The sequence below is a fragment of the Ammospiza nelsoni genome, chromosome 3 (genome assembly GCF_027579445.1).
Source record: "Ammospiza nelsoni isolate bAmmNel1 chromosome 3, bAmmNel1.pri, whole genome shotgun sequence".
Taxonomy (NCBI): Eukaryota; Metazoa; Chordata; class Aves; order Passeriformes; family Passerellidae; genus Ammospiza; species Ammospiza nelsoni.
In genome coordinates this window covers 14,587,489-14,599,738 of record NC_080635.1, presented here as the reverse complement: position 1 = coordinate 14,599,738, position 12,250 = coordinate 14,587,489, and the positions used below count along the sequence as shown (strand labels likewise).

At 47.4% G+C, this 12,250-nt stretch overlaps 1 protein-coding gene across 1 annotated transcript in view; it reads right to left on the bottom strand.

Moving 5' to 3' along the window:
* SHLD1 (shieldin complex subunit 1) overlaps nt 1-11,331 on the bottom strand; it is a 34,258-nt gene extending 22,927 nt beyond the window's left edge. Inside the window, exons 1-3 of the mRNA XM_059469177.1 lie at nt 11,101-11,331; nt 10,280-10,398; nt 8,269-8,435 (exon numbers count right to left, since the gene is read on the bottom strand). Of these exons, the coding sequence (XP_059325160.1) occupies nt 8,269-8,428 (160 nt within the window). The 5' untranslated portion in view covers nt 8,429-8,435; nt 10,280-10,398; nt 11,101-11,331. The remainder of the gene's footprint in view (nt 1-8,268; nt 8,436-10,279; nt 10,399-11,100) is intronic.
* Nucleotides 11,332-12,250: the final 919 nt, after the last annotated feature.

Below are 12,250 nucleotides of genomic sequence, written 5' to 3'. Positions count from 1 at the left end.
ACTCTGCAGGAGGGTCTGCAGGAGCCACAGTCCAACCCCTTTGTATTCCCTCTGTGAACACCAATTCTCATTCCCATGAGTTCTCTCTCATTCTCCTCTCTGGTCCTTGTCCCTTGGGTAACTCTCATGTCTGTCAATCTTGTAGTGAAAACTTCTTGCATAGTTTTAAAGCTAAAAACACATCCTAAAGGTATTTCTTGTTTTAGTTTTTTGGGTTTTTTTAAAGGAAACCAACCATTTTTCTCCACAGTAGTAAAGTGAACTTCTCTGCCTTCCAACATTTCAAACACTGAGCACTGACTGTTCACAGATACACTGAAATCTGGTTCATATTATCCTTCTTTAGAAACAAGTGCACACAAATTCTCCACTACAGCAGGAAAGCAGGGGACATTCTCCCAGCACTCTCACACTGCTTGGTGAAATGCTTTATGGACACCTGGACCCAACACAACACAAATATCAATAGTCACTTCTCAATGGTAAGAAGCATCTATGAAAGGTTATCTTGGAATTCAGCACATAAAACCATCAGTTGCCTGAAAAAGAGGAAATGCATTGAAGTTAACATGGTAACCCAAGGTGATGGGCAATGAGCTCACACACACAATGCAGAATATTCTGTGCATCAATGGAGATGTCACTGCTATCCATCCTCCCATACCCTTCCAGCCCCACAGTTACATCAGGGATGGTTTCTGAGCTTCAAGATAATGACAGAGGTAACCAAAACTTAGTGATTAAACAGCACAACCCCTTCTGCACAGGATTTCTGACCTCTCCCTCAACCTGACATTCTAATTTCCTCCTTCCCTTTGCTGCATCCTGCACTTTCATTCAACCCTTATCCTTTCTATTGGCACTTCAGCACCTCTGCACAGAGCCACAATGATGCTAAAGGGAGCTGAGCTGGGCAGTGAAGCAGATGAGCATCTCTAAAATACCAGCCTGGGCTTCCAAATCTGATTGTGACAAGGAAATGGCTCAAGGCCAGCACCTAAGCAGAAGCAGGTGGTAAAAGCAGTCCCTGAGCAAGATTGCACAGATGAGTCTAAACAAGGCATTTATCTGTTTCAGAAAAGAATGGAACTTGAAGAATTTCCTCTACAGCTTTGCACTAAAATAACTGTGCCATGGAAATAAGAATATCTGATCTGCCTGCCTGCAATAAGCCAGACCCCTGGCTTGCAGCACTCAGTGGATCCCCTGCAGCCATGCACAGAAAAATGGAAGAGCAGCAAACCCAGTGTGTGAAACTGCAACCACAGCCATTAGTGCACTCTGGAGTCATGCTCCTGAGGGACTGACAAGGAATGTTATCCATTTGCTGAAATGCTGTCCTGTGCCATGGCTCCCATGCTGGCCACCCAGTGCCACACAGCCCTGTTAACACAGTCTGTCTTTGGAAATTCTGGGGCCCAACTGGAGACAATTTACAGGCAAGTGTGTCTCAGATAGGAGCTCATGTAGTGGAGACAGCCATCCTGAGTGAATCCTTGTTTTACAGGGTGAGGATTCAGTAACCACTCTGCTGCCTCCAGCAGCCTCAGCTGAGTGCCAACATCCAGCATCCAGCTGCTCCAGGATAGATCCCCCTCCACTGCTGACTTCCAGGGCAAGAACAGAGATCACTGCTTTGAAAAGCCTGAGCAGGGCTGCAAAAGCAGCTTCAAGCACAGGAGAAACTTTGCACTACATATGTGATAAGCAAGTATTTGCAGAATGGGGAAGGCAAGGGAAGCACCCATAAAGGAGGAAACCAAGCAAGGAGCAGCTTTTCAGACACATCTGCACTGTATTTTGCAGCTTCACAGAGCCAGTGACATCTGGCTTCCCAAAGACACCCCCATCCCAGCCTGATACCAGTCTGGCTTGGTCAGCAAGAACTCCTCAGGTTGTCTTTTAGCTTGGAAATTGTTCACTGTTCCCATAATATTTAATGGCATTATAGTGCTTGCAAATGATGGCTGAATTTTTTACTATTCTTCTGCAAAACCCTTATTTAAACAGCTTCTGTTCCCAATTATAATTTTCCATCTCAAAGGACTCCACATCTGCACTTCAGAGGATGAAAAATGATTAATAAAGAATTTAACAAACTCTTGTCCATTCTTGCCCATTGAACAAATTCTTGACATTTATTTACAGGATTTAATTCCTTTTCATTTAAAAGATTAATGTTCACAGGTAAGATAAAACAGCACTGGCCTGGTAAGATAAAACAACATTTGCACAAACATGTACAAAGCTGCCTCACAGCTACCTTAGGAACAATTACCATAATGACATTACTGCAGTCTGAATTGGATTAGGTCACAGCAAAGGACAAACACTGACAGCTGTGATGAGAGAACTAGAAGTCCAGGCTGGAATGACAATTTAGATAAAGGTAAGGAAGAAATGCCCCACTGGGACTCTGACAGCTTGGCAGAACAAGGTGATATTGAAAGCTCCCAGTCCCACCAGAGGGCAGACAGAGCTCTACACACCTCACAGGTCCCACTGTCTGTCACTGAGGGTGTGGTGGTGTGACCCTGGCTGGATGCCCCCAAAGCCACACTCCCCTCCACAGAGGTGAAGAAATGCAGCAAAAGGTTCATGAGTTGAAATAAGGACAGGGAGAGATCACTCACTGAATACCATCGTGGCAGATTCAGCTTAGGGAAATTAGATTAATTATTACCAATCACACTCAGAGCAGGGTAATAAGAAGCAAAACAAATTCTCCTTCCCAAGAGACAAACTCCCAAGCTCCCCTTCATGCAGAGAAACACAGAATGCAAGCAGACAACTTCAGTGCAGTAGTACAACTCCCTGTCTCTGTTACTGAAGCATCTTCTCTGTAGTTGATTTCTAATTATTAATGGTCTAATACAAGCTGTTCACTTTCACAGAACACAGAGGTACTCTGAAGCATTAAAGTCTAAAAGGCAAAGCACGTGTCTCAGTTTTTTCCCTGATATATGCATAGTGCTCTAATTCTCCTCAAAAAGGACCAGTTTTCTTCCTCAGACTGTGTAGAATAAAACTCTGCCTTTTTCTGTTCTAGGATTTACTTTTGGCTGGATGCTTTATGTAACACATCCCTGACAAATTAATTTACACAAGATCTAAGACCTACAGTGACCCAGTGGTTCCCAGTGCTTTCTTTTGTGTGCTGTGCAGTTTCCCTGTACCCCTTTTATGTCAGCTGGCATAAATTCCACCTTGCCTTTTCATTCCAGTACTCAACACAACTGGGTCACAAAGAGATGCTTGGAGGGTTGGTGATGACAAACTCACCAGAGCCATGGAGTCACCCACTGAAGAGCCTGTCCATAATTTCAGTGGAGCTGCACAACTTCAAGTCCACTGCCCCACACCATCTATACAAAATTAAAAGTGTTGAAATATTTTGCTTTTCTTTTTCCTCTTGGTAAGACTTGAGTCTAAGAAAAATCTAGCATTTTGGTCATACTTCAGAGTGCACTTGATTAAAAACCATCACTTAAAAAACCCTCGAAAGTTGTAAGCCTGCCAGGCTGGTGAAATCAGAAATGGGTAACATTGAGCACTAGAGGGCAGCAGAAAACAAACCAAAACCGGTAAATGCACCAGTTCCCAAAACCAGGGACTACGTTCCTCACCACGGCCAAGGCAAACACCGTGCTTAACCAATTTCAAACCAACACACTGGTTTTAAAAATAATTCTGTTGTTCTACGGTTAATAATAATTAGCTCTGTTGTTTGGGACCACAGCTCAAACTGAAGTGGATTTGCATGTTAACTTCTGCAGTCAATGAAAACTTCCCATCACCAAGCACCTGTGAACAGCACCCCTCCCTTCACCTTGTAAGCAAACCAAAACCTAAAACATTCTCAGTGTGATCAATATTTTTTAGGCAAAGGAGACTATCAGACGTTTCTGTATCTGACCTGGAGTTCACTTATGAGCCCCTTCTAGCTCAGCTTTGGCTCAGTCTGAAAGCGATTTAAAACATCACACACACCTTTTGGATTTATGAAGTTACACAAACCTCTTGAAGAGACTATATATAAAAGTGTTTGGCCAAACAAAAAATTCATTTTGGAAATTTGGCAACTTTAGGCAGCAGTGGCAGCTCAGACAGCCCAGCTGTAACTTCTACACCAAGCAATGAGTTCTAGGCTGAACTGAACCTCCCAGCACCCACCAAGAGCCAGCCCTAAAAGAGCTGCTGATGTGACCAAACACACTCCTTTCATTTCCAGCCTCTACATCAACACTTGTGAACAATTCCCAGGCAGGAAAAGCAGAATCCAGCAGAAGTCCCATGCTGGACTTGTTCAGTAAACACAAACCCACTTCTGCAAAACAGATTAAGTAACACCTGATGGGCCAGAGGACACGGCAGAGAGTATTTAAGGTAGAGAGCATTTAGGGACAAGTCAGAACACATGCACCAACATCAGCACCACTCCTCAGTTGCTAACAAAAGACACAGCAACTCATCACAAAACTGGGCATGTAAATTCACTGGGAACCCCTGTGAAAGCCAGGACACATTGCAGAGCACTGGATCTTGGCTGTAGCTGTGCTGCTGCCAGGAAGAGGAGCTGTCCCCACTTCATCCACACAAATACTCACATGGCTGCCCAGAAAGCTGGGCCAGTTCCCTGAGCTGACTTCCCACTGTGTACCAGCACTAAGGATCAACCAGGAATAGTAAGCACAGCCAGGAGCAGCCTGGCACTCTCCTTGCACTACACAGGTCAGGGAAGCCCATGGAAAATAACTAAAGGTAAGCCTGGGCTCAAACTTGAAACAAACTGCAGGAACAAAAGTGTCTTTGGAGAGGAAACTAAAGGTTGAACACCTCTTTCATTAATTTTGCTTTTTAAAAAAAGCCAGTCAGCTTTTAGATATTTGCAGGTCTCTTCAAGCCTACAGGAAATTCTGTTATCCTTTCTCTCCTAACATCACCTTTCTTTTATTTTCTCTGTTCCTGTGACACACCATTTTCTTCCACTGGGTGACCCTGTCCATCCACCCATTTCAGAACACAGCTTTTCATTACAGAGGAACAGCAACGAAGGCAGAGGCTACAGGACAGAGAGACCCATCTGCCCAAGATGACAAGCCCTAGGAAGGGCCATGAAAGGAGATGGGACTGAGCTTTGCCCATGCCTCAGACAGGCAGTCTCCCAGGCATGATTCCACAGCTGAACTCTCAAACGCTGCTTCCAAATTTAGGAGAATTTCTCCAGGGCTGCACTGGCAAATCCAGTTCTGCCTGACCACAGAGCATGGGCAGAGCCCAGAACCCTCTGCTCTACCAATTTGTAGAGCACACCTGTTGATTATTCTCTAGCACTTCCTTAGGTTGCAATTTTTCCATGTAAATAGTATTTTTCCACTGTCCCTGGTACTCTCTGGTTCAGTGCCCTGATTTAAGGCTTTCCCACACACACACTTGAGTGCTGCCTGCCAAGTAAGAACTTTTGCTGGCAACTTCTCTTAATCCAGAGGAAGTGGTAAGGTCTTCCTGGTGTATTGAGCAACTGAGTGATGCAGATTAAAAAAAATGATAAACTATTACATTTTTAAAAACTATCTTCCAGTATGGGATAAAAAAGTTGAAGAAAACTGAAGTGTTTACTGATCTCATTTAATTTTCCATTATCACTTAGACACTTGAACTCACTGTGACAATAAACTAAAGGTATGAATGCCTGTTGCAAGAGCAGAACCCTCACTTCCACACCAATCATACAACCACTTACTTATAAACCATTTAAGAGACTTAGTAATGTTCCTACAGGACTACTGTTTTCTTGCCTGGGGATGCCTGCTTTCAGAAGGCCGTGTATTCATGGCTAATGAGTACTTACCTTCTGCTATTAGAAGGGATGGAGCCTCTCTAGACTAATAAAACCTGTTCCTGGTGCCTCAGGCAGCAGGGATACCCCATGACCATTTCCACCTCCTGAGGCATGGATGGTGTGGTACTTCAGTCAGTCTCAGTCCAGTTCATGTGGCAGATGGCAGAAAACACAGCCTGTCCTGTCAGTCTGTTTCATTCCTAAGGAAGCTGCCACATTCCCAGAGGCCTATGGGCCTTTTGGAAATGCTTTGAATCACTAAGGAAGATCCTCATCCATCCTGCCCAAGTCCCAATCCCTTGGTCATCCTGTGGGGTGCAACCCACAGCCACTCCCACCCTTCCCACTTACACAATGCCACAGCAGCAGCTCTCAGTGCCTCGTGACAAAACAAACAAACATGGGAGCTTCCTTTCCCAGGATACATTTGACAGAACTTGCTTTTCCAAGAATATCTGAAATGGACAGACTGTTTCTAAAACCATCTTCCTGTCTCTTCTGCCACAGTGACCAAACTCAATGGGCTGGAACGCTGAAGTTGCACCAACAGAGAGAGTTTACGTGAGTATGCATATTGGCTTGATGTTTTGTAAGGAGAAAAGAACCAAGGTGTTCAGAGCATGAACTGGTTATCCTGTGACACTTGGATGATTTCACTCCAGGAGCATCCCACAGTTATTGCTAAGGGGTTTCAGTTGTGAGCAGTCTCTGCAACAAGCAGTGAAGGGGAGGGTTCATGGGCCACATCTGCCCTCCTCAGCACACCTGGAATCCACATGGCACAGGGGGTGTTGGGGACAGCCAGGAGGCAGGATGTGGCCTCAGCATACCCTGGTGCTGAGCCTCAGCTGCCTGCTCCCCGCAGCCCCACAAACACTTCCCCAGCACTGTCATTTCCACATGTGCTGCTCCCACCAAGCCTCGGACATTCCTGGGGCTGCCAAGTGGTCCATGTGTCCCATCCAACCCAGCAATCAGGGCCAGCTGCCCTGAGCCACAATAAATGGTGTTTGAGCAACACATCCCAGGAACTGCCTCACAGCCCCCAGGATTGCCTCATACCTTCCACACAGGCCTTGTGAAACCTGAGTAGACAAATGCCTTCCAGCCTGTCTCACCATCAGAGCAGCTTCTCCATGCTCCTCTCCCATGACAGTGGAAAAGGCTGGCTCAGGACATTCCTTGCAGTGCTGGTCACTACTCTTACACACAAAAATAAAGCAAAACCTCAAAACAGACATGCTATTGCTCCAGTGCAACAAGGATCATGGAATGTAATATGTGTTGTGGTTTAAAGCAGAGGTTAAGAGCAGAAGATTCCCATCATTATTAAGATAAGACATGTGACCTCCTGGTCTGTGTGAAAAACCAAAGCAAGGCTTGGTCTCTGCTGTTGGCAGATTCCATTACAGATCTGGATGTCTCATACCTAGAGCTGAAGGCAACTACACAGACAACCAGTCAGCATCAGCTGAGAGAGGTCAGTTGGTAGATCCCCCTGCTCACCTGCCTAGCACATGTGCCATTCCCACTGCAAGAAACTCCCCTGTTGAATTTCAAGCTAATTACTTGGAAGCAGATCACAAAAAACCACTTTAGAGTAAGAAGAGGAGCCAAATCCTACTTTTACACTCCTTAAAGATTCTAAAGCAACAAGAAATGTTGTCAGTGACATTTTAACCACTCAGGTGTCTTGACAAATCCTCTCCACACATCATTTGTTGACCAGAACTTATTTTCCCCCCCAGTATTAAACATAATCACTAGAACCTTCATTCCAGCCAGCATGCATGCATGGCAAGAAGTGCCACTGGGCCAGCACATTTTGATCTCACATTTCTTGCCAGCTGTCCCTTACCTTCTCAGATAAACAATTTATACCATTACTTCTAAGAATCTGGAGTAATGGCTGACCTAAAATGCTACTTCTGCAGAAGCCAGTCCTTTTTCAGGTGAGGAGTAGAACTGAAGCAGTCCTCACCACACTATTGTCATTAGCACAAGCAAAGACTCAGTTATGATTATTATTAAAGTAATGGGGTGATGAGGCCACATCCTAAGCACGTGGTGAGCACATGAAAAACACAGGGAAAAGTTGAAAAACTCTTCCTACTGACTGTGGCAATTTGTGACAGTGTTTACTCCTGATGTCTGGAGGACATACTAGCTGTCCTTCTGAGAACACATTAAACATGAAGAGTGTTGCAGAACATCAGCAGCTGACAGCATCCTCTGAGCTCCTCTCCTGTGTCCCACCAACCCACAGTTCCCACTGTTTGTGTCCAGCTGGAGCTCTGCTAAAATTGTGGTTTATGACAGGCAGGTGCACCAGTATGAGACTGCAGTGACTCAGTCAAGCAGCACACTGCCTACACAGCTGAAGCACTGGCTAAAGAAAGAGCATGTGGAGAGGCAGAAGCTGTTACCTGTGGGTGGAGAGGGAAAAACATCCCCAGAAGGATAAAGCTCCTGGCTGTTCTCAGAGCTGTGTGGAGGCAGAAAGTGCTCTGCCAGGTCACAGACAGAGGGGAGGTCCAACATGCTGCTCTCTGAGGTGTGACTGGGTGACATCTCCTTTTCTTCCATGGTCCCACTGCAGACAGAAATGAGACTCAGTTGGGTTTTTACAGCATGAAAATCTAACAGAAGTCAGCATAAATAATTTGGCATTTTTGTACTGCTTTATGAGATGACAGGAGCTGCTCTAGTATAATCATACTTCAATTAAGAAGATAAAAACAAATTTAGAGATGTAAAGAAGGAACAGCAAGCCCCATAGATAACAGCCCTCAGCCTTAAGAAGGAGATAACTAGGAGACCACAATAAATCTGGCTTTCCTAGAGGCTTCCCAGAAGTACATCCTCAGGCCCCAAAACTAGGAAGCCATGGAGCATATTCCCCTCAGAGTATCCTCTGTGGGCCATTTAAAAGGAAACACGTTCTACAGGCTCCCTTTCCACTGATGCTGCTACAAGTCTCAGGTTAAACCAACCCCTCCTGGTTTATGTTCAGTAGCAGGAAGGAAAAGCATCTTACAACTTGGCAGCCTCAGTCTCACAGGGATGGCAAAGTTTTCCTGGTGTAGAGACACCATGGCAGCTGTGTTATATAATCAGTGCTCAGCACTTTGGAAAGCTTTGGTTGAAGCATCCCCTCAGCCCAACACCTTTTTATCAAGCTTCCTCAACCAGTCCACCAGCACAGAGGGAAGAACACACAGCAAGACAGGGCAGGTGCCACCCAGCTCCACACCAAGGGTTACAGTGGATGGACAACTCCTTTGGAGAGGATGGATCTAAAATGTTCCAGTCACATGAGTGTCTGGGGCAGAAGGGCAGTGAAGTGAGGAAAACTTGGTGGGGTAAGAGTGACAAGACAGAGGATCCAGATCTGGTGGTCAGGCAATGGCCTGTGGCCCTGCAGGCTTACATTTATCTTCTTTTCTATAAAATTAAGACAAATTCTTGTTTTGGGGGTATTATCAGTAAGGAATGCGACAGCCATAGTGGGCAAGGAAATCCCCAGAATCCATTAGTACTGAAAAATAAATACCTCAAGGCAGATTTTTAAAAAAATGACAGAATTCCTTAGGTGCTTCTGTGCTGAGTAAACTTTTATCCAAGATACACCTCTGACCTTTGCAAAATGCTGGCTAACTCACTGATGAAGAGAGGGGAGATGATGGCTGTGACACCAGAGAAGAGCAGCTGCCTTGCCTTGGAGGGAAAAGGTCTGTGCACTCACAGAAAGATTCCAGGAAAAAGGCAGTGGAAGGTTAAAAACAAAACAAACACACAAACAAACAAATACATAACCATCTTCCCCCACCAGAAGGAAACTTCTCCTCTACTGCTCTTCATGCATCAAAATATAAATGACTTGTGCATAAGGAATATGGACTTGTGCATAAGGAACTTTCCTCAAATATTCTGTTTATGATGTGTGCTACTTTAAAGTAGAATGGTACTTTAAAGAACTAAACTACCTATACCCTTCACTGGTCTGGAAAACCCCCAAAAACACACACCACAAGCCCAATGAATTCTATGCCTCCAAGGGACAGAATGGCAAATGGCAGATTACAGCAACAGGAGCTGCTGGTGTGACACCACAGCAGCTTAAGGCTGTCACTGATGGCAGCTGCAGCAGCCCTACATGTCTCTGCCAGCTGCCTGTGCTGCTCCCTTTCCTTGGCTTGCAACAACAGGACTAATAACAACATGTGCAACCATGCTTTGATCAGGCTTAGACAGAACAAAGCAGTATTAAAAAATAATAGTTTTCCTTTGGATTAGCTCCCTTTAGTCCTTCAAAGGCAGGTACACAGCAGTTGTACCCCCAAAGCAGATGGTGTGACTACAACTCATGGTGAGACCACAACTCAGCCCTGGCCTTCAGACAAATGAAGGAGATTCACTAATTCCTCTGTGCCATACCTGGTAAGAGAGAGCACTGATGTGCAAACAGTCCCTCTGGACAAAGTCCAGGAGCAAAGAGTCTGTTGCTGCTTCAGGATTCCCTTACTCTTCCTTCATGGTCTGTCAGCCCCAGACTGCTGGAACAAAACAAACAGGTCAGTCAGATGCTTTGGGCCAGCTGATCTGGCAGATGGACAGGGTGACCTTTCAAAGTGCACATGCTAGCCAATGTCAACAGCCAGTCATCACATATGCCACTGTTTCTTGGGTCTGGTTCAGAGGAAAAGTTTCTTCTAGGAATCAGAAAGAGTACATCTAGTTATGCCCTTGAACGTCTCAACAGCCATGGAAACCTCCAGGAAAGGGGCTGGCACATCCTAGAAGTAAAGGCAAGATTTACTTCACAAGAAGCTGCCAGATGGGCTGTTTGTTCAAAACCCACCAAGCAAACATGCAAGAATAGCTGGCAACCTTCCCTGCCTCCTGTGGAGAGCAGGTATTTCCCCAACAGGTTTATCTAGAGGTGTCTTGAAGTCAGCAGCCTGTTTTGTCAAACCTCAACCAGGAAATGTGTTTTAAGAGGGCCACAAAACCCACCCAACACAGCGTCACAAAACGCAAATCCTGTTTCCTTTGCCATTACCTGGGTTATTTTCAGTGAGCAACCAGGACAGGCATACCTTCAGGCAGGAACTGGATGTTTTTCTGGGCCACCCTCACCAATGGCACCGCACAGATACCAGGAATGTCCCAAAGGCCCGTCCTGCACAGGCTTGCCCGGCTGGCAGCATTGCCGCACAATGTGATGGGTACAGCAGGACGTGAAGCACCGGCCTTACCAGCTGCCCTGCTCAGCAGGTGAAGGGGTTCTCTTCCTCCCGGCCTCGTTCCTTTCCCTTTTCCTTCAGGCAATATTCAGGAGTTATTTCAAAAACCCCGCCCCTGGCAGTGAAGCGCCCCAAGAGTGACACAGGGCCTGGTGCGAGCCCGGAGAATGGCGTGGGCCAAAGCCCGAGCACTCGCGGCCCGGCCACGGCTGCTGCGCCACCCCTTCACCACCTCCTGAGGGGAAATGCCACCGCAGCAGCTCAAAGGCAGCCACAGCTCGGGGGAGGAGGGAGTGGAAACGGGGAAAGCCAAAAGCGCGGCAGGGCTGCCCCGGGCCGGGCCGCACTCGCACAGCCGCGCCTCGGGCCCTCCACACGCTGCTGCGGGGCCAGCGAGGGCCCTCCCGCCCCGAGGCCGCCGAAGGGCGAGGGGAAGCGGGCAGAAGCCTCACGGCTGGGGGCAGGTGTGACCGGAGAGCCCTGAGCTCAGCGTTACTGGAGTAGGAGGGCCAGCGCTAAAAGGAAGCCGAGCAGCGGCGGCAGCGGCCCCTCCGTGAGGCGCCCAGAGCGGCTGCGCAGGCCCGGCCCGCCCCCGCGGGGCTGCGGGTGGAAGGGGGCGGGTGGATTTCAAAATGTTCCCAGCCAGGTTTTCCTCGCCAGGCGTTTAGCTCGGGTTTATCTCTCTGCATTCAGAGGGGAGGGGTTTTGGCGGGCTCAGGCAGTGGCGCTGTCCCGTGCCTGGTACACCGGATGCTCAGCGCTTGGTTGCTGTGCACCGCCGCCCTGCAGAGGCGCAGCCTGGCCGGGCCCTGAGCAGCAATGAGCGGGGCGATGCAGGGTGCAGATATCATAGCCTGGGCTGAGAAAAAGCCAGCACAATTCCCACGCGGAACACAAGCTGCCAGCCTTCCTCCGAAGGCCTGCGGAGCTCATGGAGGAGATGTGCACCGAGGCCTCCATGTGCTCCCACCGGGAGTTTCAGCAGGCGGCGGAGCGGAAGCTTCGCAAACCCCGCTGGGCAGCGGGACACAAACCACGCTCAGTTTGGGGCATCCCATGGCTTCGGCACCTGGCACGGTCGGTGTGTGCTGCCACTGCCACAGCCACAGCAGGCGTGCTGACAAGGACATTTACGGGGCACCGACACAGATATCTGGAGTCT